This window comes from Zingiber officinale, chromosome 7A, assembly GCF_018446385.1.
Source record: "Zingiber officinale cultivar Zhangliang chromosome 7A, Zo_v1.1, whole genome shotgun sequence".
Classification (NCBI taxonomy): domain Eukaryota; kingdom Viridiplantae; phylum Streptophyta; class Magnoliopsida; order Zingiberales; family Zingiberaceae; genus Zingiber; species Zingiber officinale.
In genome coordinates, this window is record NC_055998.1 from 15,070,652 (window position 1) to 15,092,184 (window position 21,533).

General features: G+C 38.7%; 1 protein-coding gene and 2 non-coding genes across 3 annotated transcripts; all 3 read right to left on the bottom strand.

Moving 5' to 3' along the window:
* Positions 1-482: 482 nt before the first annotated feature.
* LOC122001017 (cellulose synthase-like protein H1) lies at positions 483-3,780 on the bottom strand. The gene is made up of 8 exons (XM_042555552.1): positions 3,374-3,780; positions 2,976-3,297; positions 2,765-2,896; positions 2,522-2,644; positions 2,068-2,283; positions 1,601-1,963; positions 1,186-1,536; positions 483-1,118 (listed from the first exon to the last, which is right to left on the bottom strand). The coding sequence occupies exons 1-8, from the start codon at positions 3,628-3,630 to the stop codon at positions 582-584; spliced, it is 2,301 nt and encodes a 766-aa protein (XP_042411486.1). The 5' UTR covers positions 3,631-3,780; the 3' UTR covers positions 483-581.
* A 2,447-nt stretch (positions 3,781-6,227) lies between these two features.
* TRNAC-GCA lies at positions 6,228-6,299 on the bottom strand. The gene has a single exon. It is a non-coding gene; the product is annotated as a tRNA-Cys (tRNA).
* A 2,303-nt stretch (positions 6,300-8,602) lies between these two features.
* On the bottom strand, positions 8,603-8,674 carry TRNAC-GCA. Its single transcript has one exon. It is a non-coding gene; the product is annotated as a tRNA-Cys (tRNA).
* Between the last annotated feature and the right edge of the window lie 12,859 nt (positions 8,675-21,533).

Here is a 21,533-nt window from a genome sequence, read left to right on the forward strand (position 1 = left end):
GTTCTTGGTTTCTAACGTAAAGGCGGCTCGTCTGAGTATGCGCAGGGCCCTCGCATTGTCATCCTCGTCACCACCCCTCGTCATCCGCTCGTGAGAACTCTTCCGGTAGGTGTCATACTGATCAAGCATTCCCGTGACTTTCCAACAACACCAAGAACAACCCAACTAACCTCCGCCTGATTCCATTTCTGAACGGGATCACTAGTTAAATGAATCTCCATCATCATCAAGAACTTTATTTGTTTTGATCAAGGTAAATCTGATCCATCTCGAGTCTCATGCATGCGCACAAACCGATAAGTTGAATCTTTTGCTTGCCTAATTCCTCTGCACCAAATCTTCAGATCTTGTGTGTTGTCCCAATCACGTACATATGGGTCATTTGCAGCTGTCATTGATTAGGAGAATTGCTCGATGTTTCACATCACTCACCAATAGAGCAGTTTAATTGGGTCATTTTAAACAATCACAAAATGCTGAGATTAAAGGAACCTCTACACAGATTATGAGCAAGAGATTAAAGAACATATAACAGCGTTGTGCTCATTAAGTATATTTGAATGCAGTGTAAAGCTACAATTTCATGCAGTTTTGCAACACTGCAGGAAAATGCAAACCATCACCATTGCCTTGCCAATGACCGGCCAGGGAATCCCATGCCTCCCGCGCCCAAAGAGCCCCTTCAAGAACGACCAAAAGCAGAGCAAGATCCAGCCGCTGCACACGAACTCCCCGATCCCCGGTCCTTCGGCGTCGGTGGTACTGAGAACTCGCAGCAAACCGACGGCGAAGGCCCACAGATTGACCAGCATTACCGCGGTCCCTGGAACAAACGCCGGCGATGAGTCGAAGGTGAACCGCCCGGGGTCGTCCACGTCTTCGCCAGGCCTTCGCTGCTCTTTCTGGGTGATCTCGAAGACGGTGTCCGAGATGCCGAGAAGCTTGATGACAACGCTGAAGAAGCCGAGAAGCCATGCGGTGGACGAGTAAATCCTCTGCATCCTCTGGTTATTCCACCATGCTCTCGCCGACAACCCGTAGCGGAAGTATTCTACCAATGTGTAGATGTTGTAGGTCACAAAAAGAGCCAATGCCACAACAAAACCCACTTCTGATGTCTGCAACATTTCAAGGATTGTTAATTATATATGCAATGCATTACAGAACAAACTGCTTGTGCCTTACGTTAGGCAAGAAGGTGGAGTTCGAGAGGAGGCAGTAAGCCGGGAGCAGAGCATAGCAGACCTCGACGATGGATCTCACAGCCCAAACAAGTAAGATCAAGTACGCGAGACATTGCCGGAGCATGAGCTCTTTGGTGATGACAGAAACTACTGGGTTTTTCTTGCTAACCAGGATCTCCAGAAGGCCTGTTGCCCACCTCTTGTGCTGCGTCAAGCTCGCCGGACCGCCTACGGGGGCAGAGCCGAGGAACGCAGGTGGGTCCAGCATCAGAGCCACCGTTCTCCATCCCATGGAATGGCACCTCAGGCTTGTGAGGATGTCCTCCGTCATCGAACCATAAACCCAACCAATCTGAAAACGCAATGAGATTAGCATCGAAATTATAATGAAATTTCTTGACGTAATGCATGTATACCTCATCGCCCCAAGCTGTGTTGAATTCATAAGAACAAGAAGCAACCATTTCAGCGACTGCAACACGACTGGAAAGGTCGCCGGGTAATCCAGGACTACTGATTCCTGCGGTTATTTGAACGGCCGAGTGCATGAATTCCATAGAGGTTCCGTAGAACAACCGAAGTTCTTCGCTAGACAACATTTCTGTTGAATTGTCCTTCGAACTGCATTCCAGTAATTGGAGTCGAGAAAAAAATTTGCCGCCTTTCTTCTTAAATCTGGAACCATTTGGTGGGACGCCATATATGACTTTTCTCCGTTGGAGGCATCCTGTTCCGGCATAAAACGGGCCTTGAATACCTTGTATACCGGGCACAAGGGACTGAAAAGATTGAAGGCAATTAATCTCTTACAAAGAGAATCAGTGCAGGCACTTAAATTGTTTTGTTTATTTGATGATTCGAGCTACGATGCATGCAAGCAGACCTGTTGGAGGACTACGAGTTGGTTTCCGAAGGGATCATCCTTGAGAGCTCTATGGAACTGCTGCGGAGCCTGGGCGAAGGCATTATTGTTCACCTCGTCGGGGGAGTCAAGGAGCAGACACATGGCATGGAGGATGACTTGTGGGTTGTTGGCGAACATGTCGCAGTCGACGTTGAGCACGAATGGTGCATTGGTCATCACGCCCGACACCCTCGTCTGCCATTCAGTAACGTAAGTTTTGCTGAAACAGATACTGTAAACATATATGGTTCTTCAATGTTTTACTGAGTTTTATAAAACATGGGTCGAGCAAGTTATTAATCTAATTTAAAATAAATTAATTGGTCTCGTGTTTTTAAGAATTTGAGTTTGGTTCATTTAGATATCATTAAGCTCTATTAATTAATTCGAACATCTTTGATTGTTCAATCTTAAGCAATTAATTAATAATTACCAGAACATTCATGGCTCCTGCCTTGTAGTGATGTGGATGCTCTGGCCTCTTCTCTCTGGCCACATAAATTAGATGTGGCATTATCCCTTCTTGTTCTGATCCTTTCTTGTTCTCCCATAAAATCTAAGTGATTCATATATGAGACAAACAAATATAAAATAAATAGCTAAATAAATGGCGGTTTAATTAGAAATTAAGGGATAATAATTAAGTCGTCAGATATATGCATGATATATATGATACCTTGACTATGCTTGGATGGTTCTTGCTCTCGATCTTGAAGAAGTCCTTGAACTCATCGTTACTGTGATAATTAGGAATTTGGTCTTCATTATTTACAGATGCAACTCTTCGAGTTAGTTCTTCATACTCATTCTATGATTAACAATTAAGTATATTAAAGATCTATTTAAATTAATTTCCACTAATTAATTAAGGAATTAATTAATCAAACCTTGACATGCCTCCACTCTTGGATGAAGTCAGCTGAGGAGTTCAGCTGTGGTTCAGTACTAGAGAAGTAAACGGAAGGCGCTCGCACTCTCACGCCATGCTTCTTGCAGAAGGGAACCCAGAGCTTGGCGAACTCCACGGACTCGGAGAAGGAGAAGAAGGTCACTGGCGACGCTCCGTCGTCGGAAACATAGCAAGCAAGCTTGTGAACCGGATAGTCCAGGGCCAGCAAGGAGAGTACCGTGTCGACGGTGATGATCGGAGGCTCCAGCGTCGGGTCGGCGGTGGTCACAAACATGTCCACGGCTGGAAGATCACCGTACCTGCATCCAAAGTGCGATCTATATTAATTATTGAAGGCATCGATCGAGAAGTTGATGATATTAGTGATTTTTTTACGTGTTTGCCAAGTGCTGGGGGTGAGATCTATAAACGATCCGGTTCCATCTGGCATTGAGATAGAGGAACCAGATGAAGGCGAACCATGACTCGCAAACGAAGGCGACGAGCCAAGTGGTTCCATGGCGGTGAAGCGAGGCGAGACGATAGGCGAGGAGGGAGAGGAGGAGGGAGAGGATTACGACATCCGAGAGCCGTTGGAGAGTGTTGTTGACACAAACTCTCTCGTTGAGAGGGAGGGCGTGGGACTTTGCCATTAATGGGAAATACAAGCTAAGTACTGGAAAGGCTAAGAATATAAGAGAGTATCGAAGTTGAATCCTTCATTATCATCCTTCTCAACCGCACACTTCGAAGAGTTGATGATAATAACTCTTTCTGGACGGTACCCTGCAGCGGCCGCAGAAATGAGAAATGCGGATAAGTTGTATGCCGTAGCCTTAATCATCAAAACTTGTCAATCAAGTCTTTAAAAGACTTTTTTTTTTAAACGAAATCATTAGGTCTAGCGTCATGCAATCAAAGTTGAACCTTAATTTGCTTGCGTGAGATCCATCGACCAATTACTACCAAACCCAAAAATTAACGAAAAATAAATGAGCCGCATGACCGCTCATTTCTTGTGGATTAAGAATTTGTTTTTTAAAAAATGAAATCAGTAGGTAATTTAGCGTCACGCTATCAAAGTCGACCCTTGTTTGCGTGATCCTTGTTTGTGTTCACTCTCCTTTGTCTCTCAAATCCACGTATTGAAATGTGGCCCTTAAATGAGGGATTTGGACATATGAAAGTGCAGCCATCGATCGAGCTGTGAAAAATGGGACTATTATTGAACTTAATAATTAGAGGTGGCCACCGTTTGGTGTGACGACGCATCATGTTTTGGACAGATCCTAACAATCCCATCTTTTTGTCTTTTTTTGGTCTAGCTCACAAGACCATTTCGATGACGCAATTCACCTTAGCTTTCCAGCTGGGGGTGATGAGCACAGTACGGAGCACATGCTCATGCTTTTTGTTTTTTTATCTAGACTTTCCAAATCTTCCTGCGTTTTGGGCTTCGATCTCTTGAAAATTAATTTTTCACAAGAGCGTTTTTAAATATTTATAAGCTATAAAAGTTTGTGTAAGTACTTAGGTGATTGAGCAATAATTTTAATGTGAGTAGTGGTAAGTAAAAATTCAATTAAATTGAATTAACCGTTCTAAATCGATCGATTTCGTAATTCTATTAAATTAAATAAAAATATAATTAATTAAAAAATATGTATTTAATTAAATAAAATTTAAATTTGATTAATTTAATTTTAAATTATCAATTAATTCAGTTATAATCTGAATTAACTGATTAATTTAATTTTAAATTATCAATTAATTCAGTTATAATCTGAATTAACTGATATTTAATTGGTTTGGTTTATTTAATTTTTTTAGAAAAATTCGATTAGTTTGATTGGTTAAAAAATAATTTATTCAGTTTTTAATTTGTTCGATTCGATCAGTTTAATTTTAACCAAATGTTGATATGAGTCCAACAAAATTAAGTTAGATTTTATAAATTTAACTTGTTTGTCTAAGCATGTAAGGATTTAGGGAAACACATAAGTATATAAAATAACAGAAGACACAAGTGGTTCTGAAGACTTGTACAGGAAGGAGTTAACAGACTTAGTGCATCAGAGATATGAGAAAATATCAAAGAATATTCCGGTAAAATAAGAAGGATACATGGGATGTAATCGAGTAATGATGAATTAGAAGGAAGATTGTTTAAAGAAAAGTATGAAATTGAGTTGGGACGTGCTTAATTCCAAATGATTAGATAATCACCTAGGTAATTAGAGAAGAAATAGATGTTGATATGTTCTTGTTATTTGTAATGCTTATCCTTACTAGTTAGTTAGGCAGAGAAATTGATTTTTTTTTTTTTTTTACGGCTCTTGCCCCTCTAGCTATCTGAATTACTTCCACTGGACCAATAGGTTTTACTTTTATTTTTTTTTAAAAAATAAGTTTAATTATTTGCAGTTTAATTTTCAGCGTAATATTTAGAAATCATCCGATACGCAGCAAGCATTTAGCAAATAGATATTTTAAAAATTAATAAATTAAAATTTATGAAAATCGTGTGTAGACGAATTGCCCGGGTGAAAATTGAGAACAATTATAAAATTTGAATTGGAAATTTAATTGACCACTAATTTCGTGAAAAAATGTAAGAAAAAAAAAACCTGACTATTGAATGAACCCATTTATTTTCTTTTTTCATGCTTATTATTAAAAAAATACTCGAATTCATTTGTTAAAGAATGAAAATTGAGGATTGCTATAACTTTTTTTCATTAAAATGTAAAGGAACTTTAATTTTGTAAAAAAAAGAGGTAAAAGTATCCAATTCCATTTAAATAGCTGAACTATTTATTGTCCATTTAGTTCGGATCCTCTGTCCCCATGTCCCCAGTCGATTAGACGGACCAGATTATATCTTAAGGTATCATGACATTCTTAAGATGTGTACAATATCCTCGTGATGTGCAAGACATCCTTGAAATATAATCTGGTCCATCCGATCGGTAAAAGAATACGTGGACAGAGAAATTTAGAGACAAAGGATCCGAATTCTTGTCCATTGAGAGTTATGGACCCATTTGTAATTTTAAAACAGAAAAATCCTTAAATTAGTTTATTATTCTATGGACTTTTTAATCTAAAATGTATTTAATGGGCTAAACCAAATTGCGCAGTGGATACATTTATTTTTATGACTATCTTTAAAAAAATATTCTCGTTTTAGTTCATTATTTTTAATGAATGTAATCGAACATTAATTTAGTGAATAATACTTAATTAAAAAAGGGCACAACCGGGTTCGAACCGGTGACCTATTGATCTGCAGTCAATTGCTCTACCACTGAGCTATGGACCCATTTTGGATTACATTAATAGAATTCTAAATAGATAGTAATAACTTCACAAGACCTTTTCAACGCAATTCACCTTAGCTTTCCAGCTGGGGGTGGTAAGCAAAGGAGAACACGCTCCACGTTTTTTTTTCCTCGTTTTTTGGGTAGGACACTACTCCCCTTGCAGCAAATTAAGTGACCGGCAAATCCACAAGAACTGCCGAGAACGATCGAGACTTTCCAAATCTTGTTGCGTTTTGGGTTTCAATCCTTTGAAAATTAAATTTTCACAAGAGCGTTTTTAAATATTCATAAGCTATGAAAGTTTATGTAAGTCATAGTTTTGATGTGAGTAGGGATGAGTAAAAATTTAGTTAAATTGAATTGAATCAATTAAATTTAAAAATTTGGTTCGATTAATTTAGTTTTAGATTTTTTCTAAAAGTGCAGTTCAATTTGTAATTAATTCGGTTCGATTTTAAAATTAGTAATCCGGTTTAACCTAACAAGGATAATAATTTGATTATTTTTATTTAAAAATATAATTAATTAAAAATATGTAATTAATTAAATAAAATCTAAATTTGATTAATTTAGTTTTAAATTTTCGATTGATTTGGTTAGTTAAAAAAATCAGTTTATTCGATTTTCGATTTATTCAATTCAGTCAATTCGATTTTAACTAAATGCTCAGTCCCGAGTGTGAATTCAATAAGATTAAGTTAGATTTTATAGATTTTACTTTTTTATCTAAGCACACAGGGATTTAGGAAAACACACAAGCATCCAAAATAGTAAAAGACACAAGTGGTTGGGGAGGCTTGTACGAGTAAGAGTTGACAAACTTAGTGCATTAGAGGTACGAGAAACTATGAAAAAGTATTCCGATAAAGTAAGAAGGACGCATGAGATATATTTGATGGACGAGGAGCCAGAAGGAAGACTACTCAAGGAAAAAAATGAAATTGAGTTAGGATGAGCTTAATTCCAGATGATTAGACAATCACCTAGGTAACTAGAGAAGAAAATAATCAAATCCAGAAATTAAGCATTCAAGGCGCTTAGATCACTTCCTAATGCCTAAAGTCCAAGCACCTGGAACATCTCCAAGCACCCGAATGTCATTGTCACGTTAGTAGGAGTCATTGCCGAAATGGATTCAGACAATATCCACATTAGTATAATCCAGACATCCAGACCACTTCCAAGCGCTCGGAAAGCGAGGAATAATCCTGAGTCGTTAGTAGACCATTGCCAAAGTAGATAGAGGTAAACGAATCCACATGCCCAAGCTACTTCTAGACGTCCAAAAAATGTCACATCAATAAACGGCCATATCAAAGGCAAAAGTATAAATAGAGGGATGAAACTCAAAGTCAAAGCAACACACTAGTTTTAATTCAATTGCTTTCATTTCGTTTGATTCCTTATACTCAAATACTATAAAGGGTTTCTCAATTTACAACTTGTGTTCGAAGAAGGAAATCTTAGTGGAGCTTTTCATAATCTTATATGACTATCGGTATAGGTTTGATAGTAAGATGAAATGGGAATAGGAATACAAATGAAACCCATCAAGTTATATGAGTTTGGTTGATTCCCATAAATCTAGTAATCATTCCCAAAATATGATTCTCAAACTCACAATCCAAACAATATCTTTTACTATCATTCCATTCCCTTATTTCCAAACTCATCAACCAAACACCCCCTAAGTAAATACCGAACCTCTTTAGATATATTTTTTTTTATGTTCTTATTAATTGTAATATGTATCCTTACTAGTTAGTAACTATAGAAATATATATATTTTTTTACATGTCTCTCCCCCCTCTAGTTTTTATTTATTTATTTTTAATTATTTGCAGTTTAATTTTCAGCGCAATATTTAGAAACCATCCGATAAGCAGCATTTCGCAAATATATATTTTAAAAATTAATAAATTAAAATTTATGAAAATCGTTTGTAGACGAATAGCCCGGGTGAAAATTGAGGGCAATTATAAACTTTGAATTGGAAATTTAATTGGCCACTAATTTCGTGAAAAAAAATGTAAAAAAAAACTGACCATTGAATGAACCCATTTGTTTCCTTTTTTCATGCTTATTATTAAAAAAAATTACTCGAGGACAATTATTAACATTGAATTGGAAATTTAATTGGCCACTAATTTCGTGAAAAAAATGTAAAAAAAAACTGATCATTGAATGAACCCATTTATTTCCCTTTTTCATGTTTATTATTAAAAAAAATACTCGAATACATTTTTTTAAATTTTTTTGACTTTCTCTTTTAAAAATATTCTCTTCATAATACCTTTTCAAAAGGGCCCAACCGGGTTCGAACCGGTGACCTATTGATCTGCAGTCAATTGCTCTACCACTGAGCTATGGACCCGTTTTGGATACGTGTTTAGAATTTTTGATTATGTCTAATAACCTCATCGCCTCACAGTACCATTTCAAAAACGCAATTTACCTTAGCTTTCCGAGCAGCGACCGATCAAGTTAAGAATTTCGTTTGATTAATTCAGTTTTATATTTTTTTTTAAAAAAAAAATTCAGTTCAATTTTTATTAATTAGATTCGATTTTAAAATTTGTGATTAGGTTATTAGGTAATATTTTGATTATTTTTATTTAAAAATATAATTAATTAAAAAGTATGTAATTAATTAAATAAAATTTAAATTTAATTAATTTAGTTTTAAAATTTCAGTTAGCTGATATTTAATTGGTTTGATTTATTCAATTTTCTAGAACTATTGATTTGGTTAGTTAAAAAAAAATCAGTTTATTTGATTTTTGATTGGTTCAATTCAGTCAATTCAATTTTAATCGAATTCTCAGTCCTAGATGTGAGTTCAACAAGATTAAGTTAGATTTTATAGATTTTTCTTGTTTATCTAAGCACGCAGGGATTTAGGGAAACACATAAGCATCTAAAATGGCAGAAGACACAAGTGGTTGTAAAGTCTTGTACGAGAAGGAGTTGACAAATTTAGTGCAACAGAGGTATGAGAAATTATGGAAGAGTATTCCGGTAAAACAAGAAGAATGCACGGGATATATTTGAGGGACGAGAAGCCAGGAGGAAGACTACTTAAGGAAAAAAAGTAAAATTGAGTTGGGATGAACTTAATTCTGGATGACTAGACAATCACCTAGCAACTAGAGCTAGAAGAAAATAATCAAGTCGAGAAGTTAAACATTCAAGGCGTTTAGATCACTTCCAAATGTCTAAAGTTCAAGCACCTAGAACATCTTCAAGCGCCCGGATGTCATCATCACATCAGTAGGTGTTGTTGTCAAAATGGATTCGGACGATATCTACATTTGTAGAATCCATACCACTTCCAAGTGCTCAGAAAGCGAGGAATAATCCTAAGTCGTTAGTAGACCATTGTCAAAGTAGATAGAGGTCAACGAATCCACATGCTCGGACCATTTCCAGACGTCTGAAAAAAGTCATATCAGTAAATGATCAAATCAAAGGCAAAAGCTATAAATAGAGAGATGAAACTCAAAGTTAAAGTAACACACTCATTTTAATTCAATTACTTTCATTTCGTTCAATTCTCTATACTCAATTGCTATAAGGAGGTTCTCAGTCTCCAACTTGTGTTTGAAGGAGGAAATTTTAGTAGAACCTTTCATAATTTTAGACTAGCAATCTCTTAATTGGAAACTAAGTAAACATCGAGCCTCTTTAGAATTTTTTTTAATATTCTTATTAATTGTAATGTATATCCTTATTAGTTAGTTAACAAGAGAAATATATATTTTTTTTACAGCCCCTGCCCCCTCTAGCGAGCTGAATTCTTCCATGCACCAATAGTTTTTATTGTTTTTTATTTTTTATTTTTGATTATTTGCAGTTTAATTTTCAACGCAATATTTAGAAATCATCAGATAAGCAGCATTTAGCAAATATATATTTTAAAAATTAATAAATTAAAATTTATGAAAATCGTTTGTAGACTAATAGCCCGGCTGAAAATTGAGGACAATTATAAACTTTGAATTGTAAATTTAATTGGCCACTAATTTCGTGAAAAAAATGTAAAAAAAAACTGACCATCGAATGAACCCATTTATTTCCTTTTTTCATGCTTATTATTAAAAAAAATACTCGAATTCATTTGGTAAAGAATGAAAATTGAGGATAACTATAACTTTTAATTTAAAATGTAAATGAACTTTAATTTTGTAGGAAAAAACAAAGAGTAAAAGCACCCAATACGATTTAAATAGTTGAACTATTTATCCTATTTTAGCCGAAGGGGTAGGCAGAATTATGTATTTACCAAAACGTATATTATGATTTTATAATTATCAAAAGACGTATTAATAAATATAAAAATCCTTTTATACCCCCTCCCACTAACATCGTCTTTTACTATCTTATTTTTCAAGACGTCCGAAGCACATTTAAATTATTTAGATTTAAAATTTTCATTGATAGTTTGGATTGTGATGACATCAACATCTTTCTCCCTCCCTCTCTCAACGCGGGCAAGCCTCACACTTTTCTAACTCTCCGATTGAGAAAAACTTTCACACATTTTTAGTTGCGAGATCACCCCCCTAACAAAAGAGTACGTAAGTGTCTTCGTGTGTCCGTAAGGCAACATCAAGGGTTTCCGGCAAAAATCCACACTGGTTCAGTCTCTGTAGTGAAGTTTAGGGTTTCTTCCAATTTTCTCCTTTTATGATGGTAGAAGGAAGTGGACTGGGTGTTTTATCTTCTGCTGTTAAATTATCTGCAAAGGTGTCACCTTCGAAACCATCGGATTTGCAAAGCCTGAACGAGTTTGGACAGAAACTATATTGGAACAGTGTGTTAGGTCACTTTAATAGTTTTTTTGAAAAATCCACGAAGAAAGGAAGACATCGTGGATGTGTTATTTTACATGATCGACGTATAATCATGATCAAATAGTCCCCCTTTAGTATTTTCTTAGATATACAAGATATGCAGTATATCCGTGGTATATTGGTCAATATATTTCAAAATTAGGATTCAACTTCTCAAACCTTTAGATTCTCAGTTACAACTATGAATTTTAAGCATGAAGTAGTAGTTTATTAAAATAGAATAGTTTGAAAATCTTAATATTTATTTATGTTGGTTCGATGATGGTCCTAGTTATTGGTAAATCATGGCAACTAAGGGCCTAAAATATCTCATATCAGGCCCAATGTTGTTCCGATATGATTGAATATCAGGCCTAATGTTGGACCTGATATGGAATCATTTCAGGCCCTTATTTGCTATGATATTATCATATATAACATTGGGTCTGATATTCATTTTCTAGGTGTACCAGTTGCATTCACAAAAAGAGATATTTCATTATTACTTGGTATTGCAGACCGTGGTGCTTCGATTATGATAAATTCAACTAAAGCATCGGGTGACCTCTTTCTAACTTACTTCTCAAATAAAAAAGAAGCTACCAAATCAAGAATTGAGGAGTTGCTTAAATTTTATACCAGCCATGTTGAAGAAGATGATGATGTTTTATTATTTTGTAAATTCTACCTTTTGTATATATTTGTTTGTGTCTCATTTTCTACTAGTATATATAAGATCCCTTTATGTCTTATAGATGTAGTAAATGATTTTGAGAATCTTGTTTGATTCAACTGGGTTGAAGTCATCCATGAATTTATGACTCCACAATTAGCTAAGATTAGGGACATATTTTCATCAACTCAGATAATACATGCCAACACCAACCTCCCTTACCTAAAGGGCTTTGTTGGTCTTTTAGCTGTGAGTATATTTTTGATGTTAAATGTAACAAAATTTTGTGGATGTGTATGAATATCTAACACTTGTAATGATGATTCAGACATGGTTTTTGGAGCATGTTCCTGTAAAATACCGGGAATAGGCGAATATTAATAAGTGAATTTTTTGGAATTTTTGGAGATTTTTCGGGAATTTTTCGGAGACCGTATGGACGAGTTTACGGGGATAAAAATAGGGCACGGGAAGGCCTGTTTGGGCTATTCTATTTTAAAGAGGAAATATTTATTTTCTTTAAATCATTTCCTTTTTCTTTTATATATCTTTTCTTTTTATTTTCTTCTTCTCTCCCACGCTGCTTCCCTCTCCCGATTTCCCCCGACCCCGTGCCCTAACCGGCGCTGTTCTTATCTCTTCCCTCTCGTCGCCGATCACCTCTTCGGCTACTCCACCCGACGGCGCTGCCCTCTTCGATCTTCACTGTGCTGCCACTAAGCTCCTTCTCAGCCCTAGCACCGGTTGCCAACACTGTGCCTTGCCGATGGCGTCGCCGTTCGCCGGGGAGATCCCAGCCACCAAACCTTCCTCCGATCACCGAGCAGAGCCCCTTCCCTCTACCCTAGCGCCGTCCGCCTACCCCTCATCATTGCCCGACGACGCCACATCGCCCTGCCGCACATCGCCGGCAGTAGCCTGCCCTTTTGCCCTAGCAGACGACCGCCTCTTTTGCTACAATTTGGCAGCATTCTAGCCGAGCTCTAGTTCTCCTTTGGTTGCCATTGCCGACTGCGAGTTTGCTTCTCCCCTTTGTTCTCAGCGTCACTCCACCTGATACTATGCTGCTGTTGCCGGGAGTATTCGACTGTTGGTTACAAAATGGTAAAGGAGTTGCTTGATTCCATACGGTTAACTGGAATTCAGCATCGACGGATCTTGGGTCATCACCAGCGATTGTAGAAGAGGTAAGGAGAGCAATTTGCATAGGAACTGAGTGGTTAACAGATGGTATTGTTGATTTTTGGTTCTTCTTTCTTAGCTGATCAAGGGTTGTTGTTTGATTCCGACCAGCAAGCATGTGGGAGGATTTGTTGTGGTTTCAGCCATGAGTTTCTAGCAGCATACAGTTGCAGCTTTTCAATTGTGGATCAACAGCAATTCATCTGTTGAGGTGAGTTTTATACTGAGAATTAGGGTTAAATTGGGTCAGTTGCTATGATTGGTTATGCTTAATTGCAGGTCCAAATTTGAACGGATTAGTTTAAGTTGATTGAAGAGTTAGATGATCCAATTAGGGTTTATAATTGGATCTGGATTTATTATAGCTTCTCGAGGATTGATTTAGCTAATTTATTTATATGTAATTAGCTAAATCTGGATATCATATATTACAGGACTCTGATTTGCGACGAGTGGCCTTACGTGGGATTTCCTTTGGCACGCGCGATATTTGAGGCGGGTACCTCTTGACTTATCCTTTATGATATTGTCATTGGATATGCATAGTATTTTATAACTACATGCAATGAACATGTTTGCCTTTAGTATGTCACTGTTTGATATCCATAGCATGTTAGGTTTGCCACCTGTGATGTATCCGTGCTTATATCTCGTGATTTGTGACCATGATTATCTTGTTACCATGAGTATCTTAGTTTCTAGAGTGACATATCATGCTTACTGAGGTTAGGACTAGGATTTGGATTGTTGTTTCTGGCCTATATATCTAGATTATCTGATACTTAGGTTTTTGTGCTATATCAGATTTGTGTACTTCTATTTGTATATCATATATGATTCGGGTGTTTAGACCCTGATTCTTTGATCTGTGTATATTGTTGGTACATATGCTATGGAAGAGGGATATGATTTGGGTCTAGGTTGTTATACCTTAGAGGATTTGTATACCCTAGATCCGTGGATTTGGCTTACTGATACTGTGGTACCCATATTATGTATATATGGATTTTTCTATGCTGATCAGGATATTCCATACTTATTATGTTCAGGATATAGGTTTTTGATATTCTATCTGACCTGTGTACTTTAGATTTTGGTATGTGACCATCACTTTTACAGTACCCATTTTGTATATATGGATATGGTTATGTTGATCAGTTTTTGCTATGCATAGTGACATGCATCATGATTGCATGCTGTGCGATTGTCGGCTCCACTATGGTTGAGCCCATCGCCAGTTACATGTACTGCACACACCCCCACTCATGGTTTAGTGGTATATCAGGCAGGTGTGTGGCGGTTCTGCTGTTTGGCTCCGTTGGTCATATGACTCAGCGTGGTAGCCGGCAGTCAGTTCCGCTCTGTTTGGCTCCGCTGGCATTTAGTGTAGCAGCGTAGTAGCCGGCAGACGGTGGACTCTGTTTGGCTCCGTTGGTCAGGTGACTCAGCGTGGTAGCCGGCAGAGATTTCCTCCCCGTCATCGTGTACCGGGAGATGAGAGCATTGAGCTCCCCCATTTATGATTTGGGGTCACAGGACAGGAGTACTCCGACAGCATCCCGTCCACTCGGTCACTCATCAGGAGTAGTGACGACAGAGTGCACGGTTGTCACAGCCCTACCCATTCGGTCTCACCATTTGTGTGTGTGAGCTGACTGACTGGCGTCAGGGGTGACCAGGACGCATCATTAGCATCATATGCATTGATGCATTTATATTCTTATGATTTTGTTTGTTGCATTTGGTTGTTACATTTTGGTTGGATGCATACTTTTGACCTGCATACAGGATTATTGACACTTTCGGTTTGACGACCTTTTTGTCTGGATAGGAGTTCCTGGTGAGTACAGCTTCCTCAGTTACCTTTCAGTTTTTGCGTATTCCCTATATATGATTAGGAAGCTGTATTCCATGTTTGTTGCTGTTAGATATATCTTACTACTCATGTCCATTGGTATTCGCTGAGTTGTTGAACTCACCCCCGTTGATACTATCTTTTTCAGGTACCAGGTTGGTTTTGGTGTCGCTTGGAGTATCCTGTCTGCTGGTCCCCACGTCGCATCAGAGGACTTATCGATTTCACGTATGTTTTGTATGTTTATGTATCATTTTGTTTAGCTCTGTACTCCGGTTTTGTTTTTGGAGTGTTGATGTCGTTGTGTGGTGTTTTGTATTTGTTATTGGTTGTGTAAGCCTAGCCAGCTAGCAGTCTTTGTGTTTTGGTTTTGTTCCAGCCGAGTGGGCTGATGATATGTATTTAACTGCGTGGTTGTGTCAGCCAGAGGCTGAATTTGATATTAACTGCGTGGTGTTTGTTTTCTTTTATTGTTATTATTCCAGCCGCATGTGGCTGAGGTATATAGTGTTTGTAGAAAAGTTTCAGATTGTCTGCCGTACAGGGGAGATGCTGCCGAAATTTCTTCGGACAGAGACTCCTCTGGGGCGTGACAATTTAGTGGTATCAGAGCCAAGTTACGATACTTGCTATGTGTTCTGGATTTTCGAGATTTTTCTGATATCAATTTATTTGGTATCAGAGATCGACTTACGTGTCTTATTTTTCCGGTGTTTCGGATTTTGTGTTTTGGTCTTCTCGATGTGACTTTTTGGATTATGGGACCTGGCAGCAGCAGGACATCTCCAAGCTATAGGAGGTATGTTGGTATACTGTTATCCTTCTATTTAGTTAGAGTATGCATTGTTGACTGTGAGAGTTATGACACTTTGTATCTGGTATTTGTCTGATATTGTAGCCATATTACATGTGAGGGATTACAGTTTCTGGTGATATATTATATCATACACCAGTAGTTTTTTTAGCTTATGTTATTACCAGTTGGTTAGCAGATTGAGGCACATACCAGCCTTTGCTTTTATTAGCTGGGTAGTGGATAGTATTTATATCTTTATGATGACATAGCCAGTAGTATACTATGTTATTTTAGTAAATTTCATCAGTAAATATTGATTTACTCTTGTTAGATCTGTCAGTAGAAGATAGATTGACGTTTGTTTGATTTGGGTAGTTGTGATCGATTTACCTTAGATGCTTGTAGAGGTTTTATTTATTCTTGATTAGTTAGTAGATGATCGATTAGTTGTGTTGATCCGATCAGTAGCAGATTAACCTACTTTACTTCTAGATGTCTGAATCTTTGGGTTGTATGTGCTTAATTGATATCTAGAGCACATTTGAGTACAAGTTTTGTACTGACGTGGAAAAGACAGAGTTGATTGTATACTATTGTCGGTTTGGTCAGTTGATAGAGGATCGATGTATCCTATTCCATGGGTACTGTAATTTTAGACTGTATGTACCTAATTGGATAACTTAGAAGATGACATAGGGTTTGTGTGATAGATTGGATTAAATATGCTGATTATGCATATCTATGAAGTGTACATATGATTGTTATGAGTTGAAGGAGTTCTATGATGGATAGTTCATTTGCGGATAGTGAGATATTCCCATCTAGATATGGTAATTGTAGATTCTTGTGGATTATAGCTATTTAGTTAGCTGTACGTGCATGATTGACATATTGGAGGTATCTTATCGATTAAAATCGGTGTTGTGGTATGTACATATGTGTTTGGTGTGGTATTTGAGGTATTTTGTTGATTTTGTGTGATTTGTGAATGCACCTGGGTTTTAGTATGCCTTATTGGAAGTATACGTTGATTATACTCTTGGCATATGTGTATATATGTCAGGTGAGTGTTGTTTGAGGTGTATTGTCGATTATACCTATATTGATATGTGCACACGGGTTTGGTATACATTGTTGGAGGTATCACGGTGATTTATACCTATGATGTGAGTATTTTTGGTATGTATACAAAATGGAGGATTATGTCGATCATACATATGTTGTGTGTGCACGTGTGCCGGGTGTATGGTTGGTAGCATCATGATGATTCTACCTATGTTGAATGTAGAATGTTGAATGTCTACATTATGACATTTGTGGTATTACCCTGTCAAATAATTATCCTATAAGTGGGTGATCGACCCACTAGGAGGATGATAGAGTTGACTATGGATTTGATTTGCTTACTGGGTGGTTATACCCTAGGCTTACCCACAGTGATCTGTGGTAGAGAGATGTCTTGTGCAGTCTCTAGCTAGATAGTTAGGTGTTTTGGACACTTATGTATTGTTGTAGCTCCCACATGTTATGGATTGTTTGTGGTAGAGCGTAGTTTCCACCTATTCTGGATTCCCACATATTTAGGGATTGTTTTTTTTAGTGGAGCGTTGCTCCTATATATTGCGGATTGTTTGTAGCGGAGCATTGCTCCCATATTTATTGTGGATACATATTTTGGATTATTTGTGGTGGAGCGTTGCTCCCACATAGGGAGGATTTCTTGTGGTAAAGCGTTGCTCCCACATTTGTGGTATTTCGTGTGATAGAGCATTGCTCTCACACTGGAGGTTCTATTCTTTGGTGATTATATATCGTTGGTGATTAGATCTGTTTATTGTTGAGGATCTTATGGTTAGGAATGTCTGTGAGACGGACATTATGTGTTTTGGTTTTACCATTAGTACTTGTGGTGCCCTAGATGTTATCATGGACTCGATGATTGGGGTATCCCTAGAATGTTTGGATTAGTTTCCATTGTCTTTGTTGACGATGTTGTGATTTATTACGGATTTGAGGTGAGTCACGTACACTACCTTTGCATAGGTCTAAAGATGTTTCGACGAGAACATGTATATGTGATTATCAGTAGTGCTGATTTGGTTTTCTTCTATGAGATGTTTGAGACACACGGTCACCAGTAGGGGTATACCGTGGTTCCACAGGAGATCGAGGTTATTACCGTTGGGGAGTAGACGGAGTCTATAGAAGAGGCTCGCAACTTCCTTTGTTTGGCTCGATATTTCCGAAGATACGATGAGGGTTTCTCAGGGATTGCTATGCTACTTACACGCCTGATCAGGAAAGGCGTGAAGTTCACTTGGACTGAGGTTTGCATGACCAGCTTATAGGAGCTAAAGCGGAGTTTAGTGTCGGCTCTGATTTTTGGTTTTACCTTCTGGAGAGGACGAATTCGTGCTCTATACCGACGCCTCTCTACCGGGTTTGGACGCTGTTTATTTATATGACGTTATATTTGAGATTTTCACTGACCATAAGAGTCTCAAATATCTGTTTACTTAGAAGGAACCTAATCTCCGACAGAGGAGATGGATGGAGTTCCTAAAGGATTTTGATTGTACCATTAGCTATCACCTAGAGAAAGCTAATGTGGTTGTCGACGCACTTAGCTGGAAGTCTAGAGTGACTTTGGCTTGCCACCGAATTGTGGTCACAGACTGGTTACCATGGTTTCTCAGTCGTCGATCAGGACGAGGATCCGAGAGCCCTATACTGTATTTGTGGGTTATTTGCAGCCAGATAGCTTCCGGGTAGCAGACCGAGTTTATACGAGACGAGGAGGGTATTATATACTTCCGAGGTAGATTATGCGTACCTCAGTCTCATCCGGTTTTATAAGAGTTACTTCCGGAGGCTCATCGCTCATGATTTGCTGTCCACCCAGGCGGTACCTGTGTGTACCAAGATTTGAGGTGTTTCTATTGGTGGAACGACATGAAGGAAGACATCACGGATTTTATAGCTAGATGTCTTGTCCGTCAGCAGGTGAAGGCCGAGCACCAGATACCTGTCGGTTTATTTCAGTGGATTCCTATTCCCGAGTGGAAATGGGAACATATTACCAGGGACTTTGTGGTGAGTTTGCCGAGGACATGATGAGACCATGACGCGATTTGGGTAATCTTTGATCAATTACCCAAATCCGCGCACGTTTTGGCTAATCGGAGGACAGATTTCCTGGATCGATTGGTAGATCTGTTTTGCCGGGAGATCATCAGATCACGTGGTGTCCCGTTGATTATTATTTCGGATGGAGACCCCGATTCACGTCTCGTTTTTGACAGAGTCTGCAGTAGGCCTTTGGGCACGCAACTCTGTTTCAGTACAACTTTCCATCCGCAGACGGATGGACTGTTAGAGCGGACCATTCAGACTCTAGAGGACTTGCTGAGGTTTTGTGTATTGGATTTTAGGGGCAGTTGGGAGGACCATTTGCCATTGGTAGAGTTCGCATACAACAACCGTTTTCATTCGCCTGTCTAGATGGCACCGTTTGAGGCGTTATATGGTAGACCTTGTCGGACACCCAACCTCTAGGATGAGGTTGGGGAGGCCCAGTTGTTGGGACCTCATAGAGCTCAGCATGAGGCAGAGTTGGACCGTACTGTCTGACGGAGGATGTCAGAGGCGTAGAACCGCCAGAAGAGTTATGCTGAATGGAGACGCATATCCCTAGCCTTCTTTATATGTGACCATGTAATTTTGTGAGGTTTTACCCACGAAAGGAGTGAAGAGATTTGGCCCAAGGTAAGCTAGCTCCGCGATACATTGGACATTTCCAGATCTTGGAGAGGATTGGAGCGGTAGCATACTGGCTAGCACTACCACCGTCTTTGGTAGGCGTGTACATGTATTCCACGTATCTATGCTGAGAAGATACGTACCCGACCGAGGCATTGAGCTGACATATATATCAGTTCCCGTTCAGCCTGACGTCACTTATGAGGTGATTCCGGTATGGATTATAGACCGGAAAGAGCGTCAATTGCGGAACAAGACTATCCGGCTGGTTAAAGTCGGATGGCAGCATCATTCAGACGAGGAGGCTACCTGGGAGCTTGAGGATACGATCTGAGCTCGATATCCCCATCTTTTCACTTGAGGTATGTGATTTATTTATCGTTCAGCATATATACTCTATATCTGTTGTTAGTACTTGCTGATGGTAGATAACGAAATTTGGGGACCAAATTTTTATTAGTGGGGGAGAATGTAAAATACCGGGAATAGGCGAATATTAATAAGTGAATTTTTTGGAATTTTTGGAGATTTTTCGGGAATTTTTCGGAGACCGTATGGACGAGTTTACGGGGATAAAAATAGGGCACGGGAAGGCCTGTTTGGGCTATTCTATTTTAAAGAGGAAATGTTTATTTTCTTTAAATCATTTCCTTTTTCTTTTATATATCTTTTCTTTTTATTTTCTTCTTCTCTCCCACGCTGCTTCCCTCTCCCGATTTCCCCCGACCCCGTGCCCTAACCGGCGCTGTTCTTATCTCTTCCCTCTCGTCGCCGATCACCTCTTCGGCTACTCCACCCGACGGCGCTGCCCTCTTCGATCTTCACTGTGCTGCCACTAAGCTCCTTCTCAGCCCTAGCACCGGTTGCCAACACTGTGCCTTGCCGATGGCGTCGCCGTTCGCCGGGGAGATCCCAGCCACCAAACCTTCCTCCGATCACCGAGCAGAGCCCCTTCCCTCTACCCTAGCGCCGTCCGCCTACCCCTCATCATTGCCCGACGACGCCACATCGCCCTGCCGCACATCGCCGGCAGTAGCCTGCCCTTTTGCCCTAGCAGACGACCGCCTCTTTTGCTGCAATTTGGCAGCATTCTAGCCGAGCTCTAGTTCTCCTTTGGTTGCCATTGCCGACTGCGAGTTTGCTTCTCCCCTTTGTTCTCAGCGTCACTCCACCTGATACTATGCTGCTGTTGCCGGGAGTATTCGACTGTTGGTTACAAAATGGTAAAGGAGTTGCTTGATTCCATACGGTTAACTGGAATTCAGCATCGACGGATCTTGGGTCATCACCAGCGATTGTAGAAGAGGTAAGGAGAGCAATTTGCATAGGAACTGAGTGGTTAACAGATGGTATTGTTGATTTTTGGTTCTTCTTTCTTAGCTGATCAAGGGTTGTTGTTTGATTCCGACCAGCAAGCATGTGGGAGGATTTGTTGTGGTTTCAGCCATGAGTTTCTAGCAGCATACAGTTGCAGCTTTTCAATTGTGGATCAACAGCAATTCATCTGTTGAGGTGAGTTTTATACTGAGAATTAGGGTTAAATTGGGTCAGTTGCTATGATTGGTTATGCTTAATTGCAGGTCCAAATTTGAACGGATTAGTTTAAGTTGATTGAAGAGTTAGATGATCCAATTAGGGTTTATAATTGGATCTGGATTTATTATAGCTTCTCGAGGATTGATTTAGCTAATTTATTTATATGTAATTAGCTAAATCTGGATATCATATATTACAGGACTCTGATTTGCGACGAGTGGCCTTACGTGGGATTTCCTTTGGCACGCGCGATATTTGAGGCGGGTACCTCTTGACTTATCCTTTATGATATTGTCATTGGATATGCATAGTATTTTATAACTACATGCAATGAACATGTTTGCCTTTAGTATGTCACTGTTTGATATCCATAGCATGTTAGGTTTGCCACCTGTGATGTATCCGTGCTTATATCTCGTGATTTGTGACCATGATTATCTTGTTACCATGAGTATCTTAGTTTCTAGAGTGACATATCATGCTTACTGAGGTTAGGACTAGGATTTGGATTGTTGTTTCTGGCCTATATATCTAGATTATCTGATACTTAGGTTTTTGTGCTATATCAGATTTGTGTACTTCTATTTGTATATCATATAT

Coding starts and splice junctions, on each gene's coding strand:
- LOC122001017 (XM_042555552.1), bottom strand. CDS start 3,630: ATGGCAAAGTCCCACGCCCTCCCTCTCAACGAGAGAGTTTGTGTCAAC. Junction 3,298..3,373: donor CCCCAGCACTTGGCAAACAC/GTAAAAAAATCA, acceptor CTTTGGATGCAG/GTACGGTGATCTTCCAGCCG. Junction 1,119..1,185: donor ACTCCACCTTCTTGCCTAAC/GTAAGGCACAAG, acceptor GAAATGTTGCAG/ACATCAGAAGTGGGTTTTGT.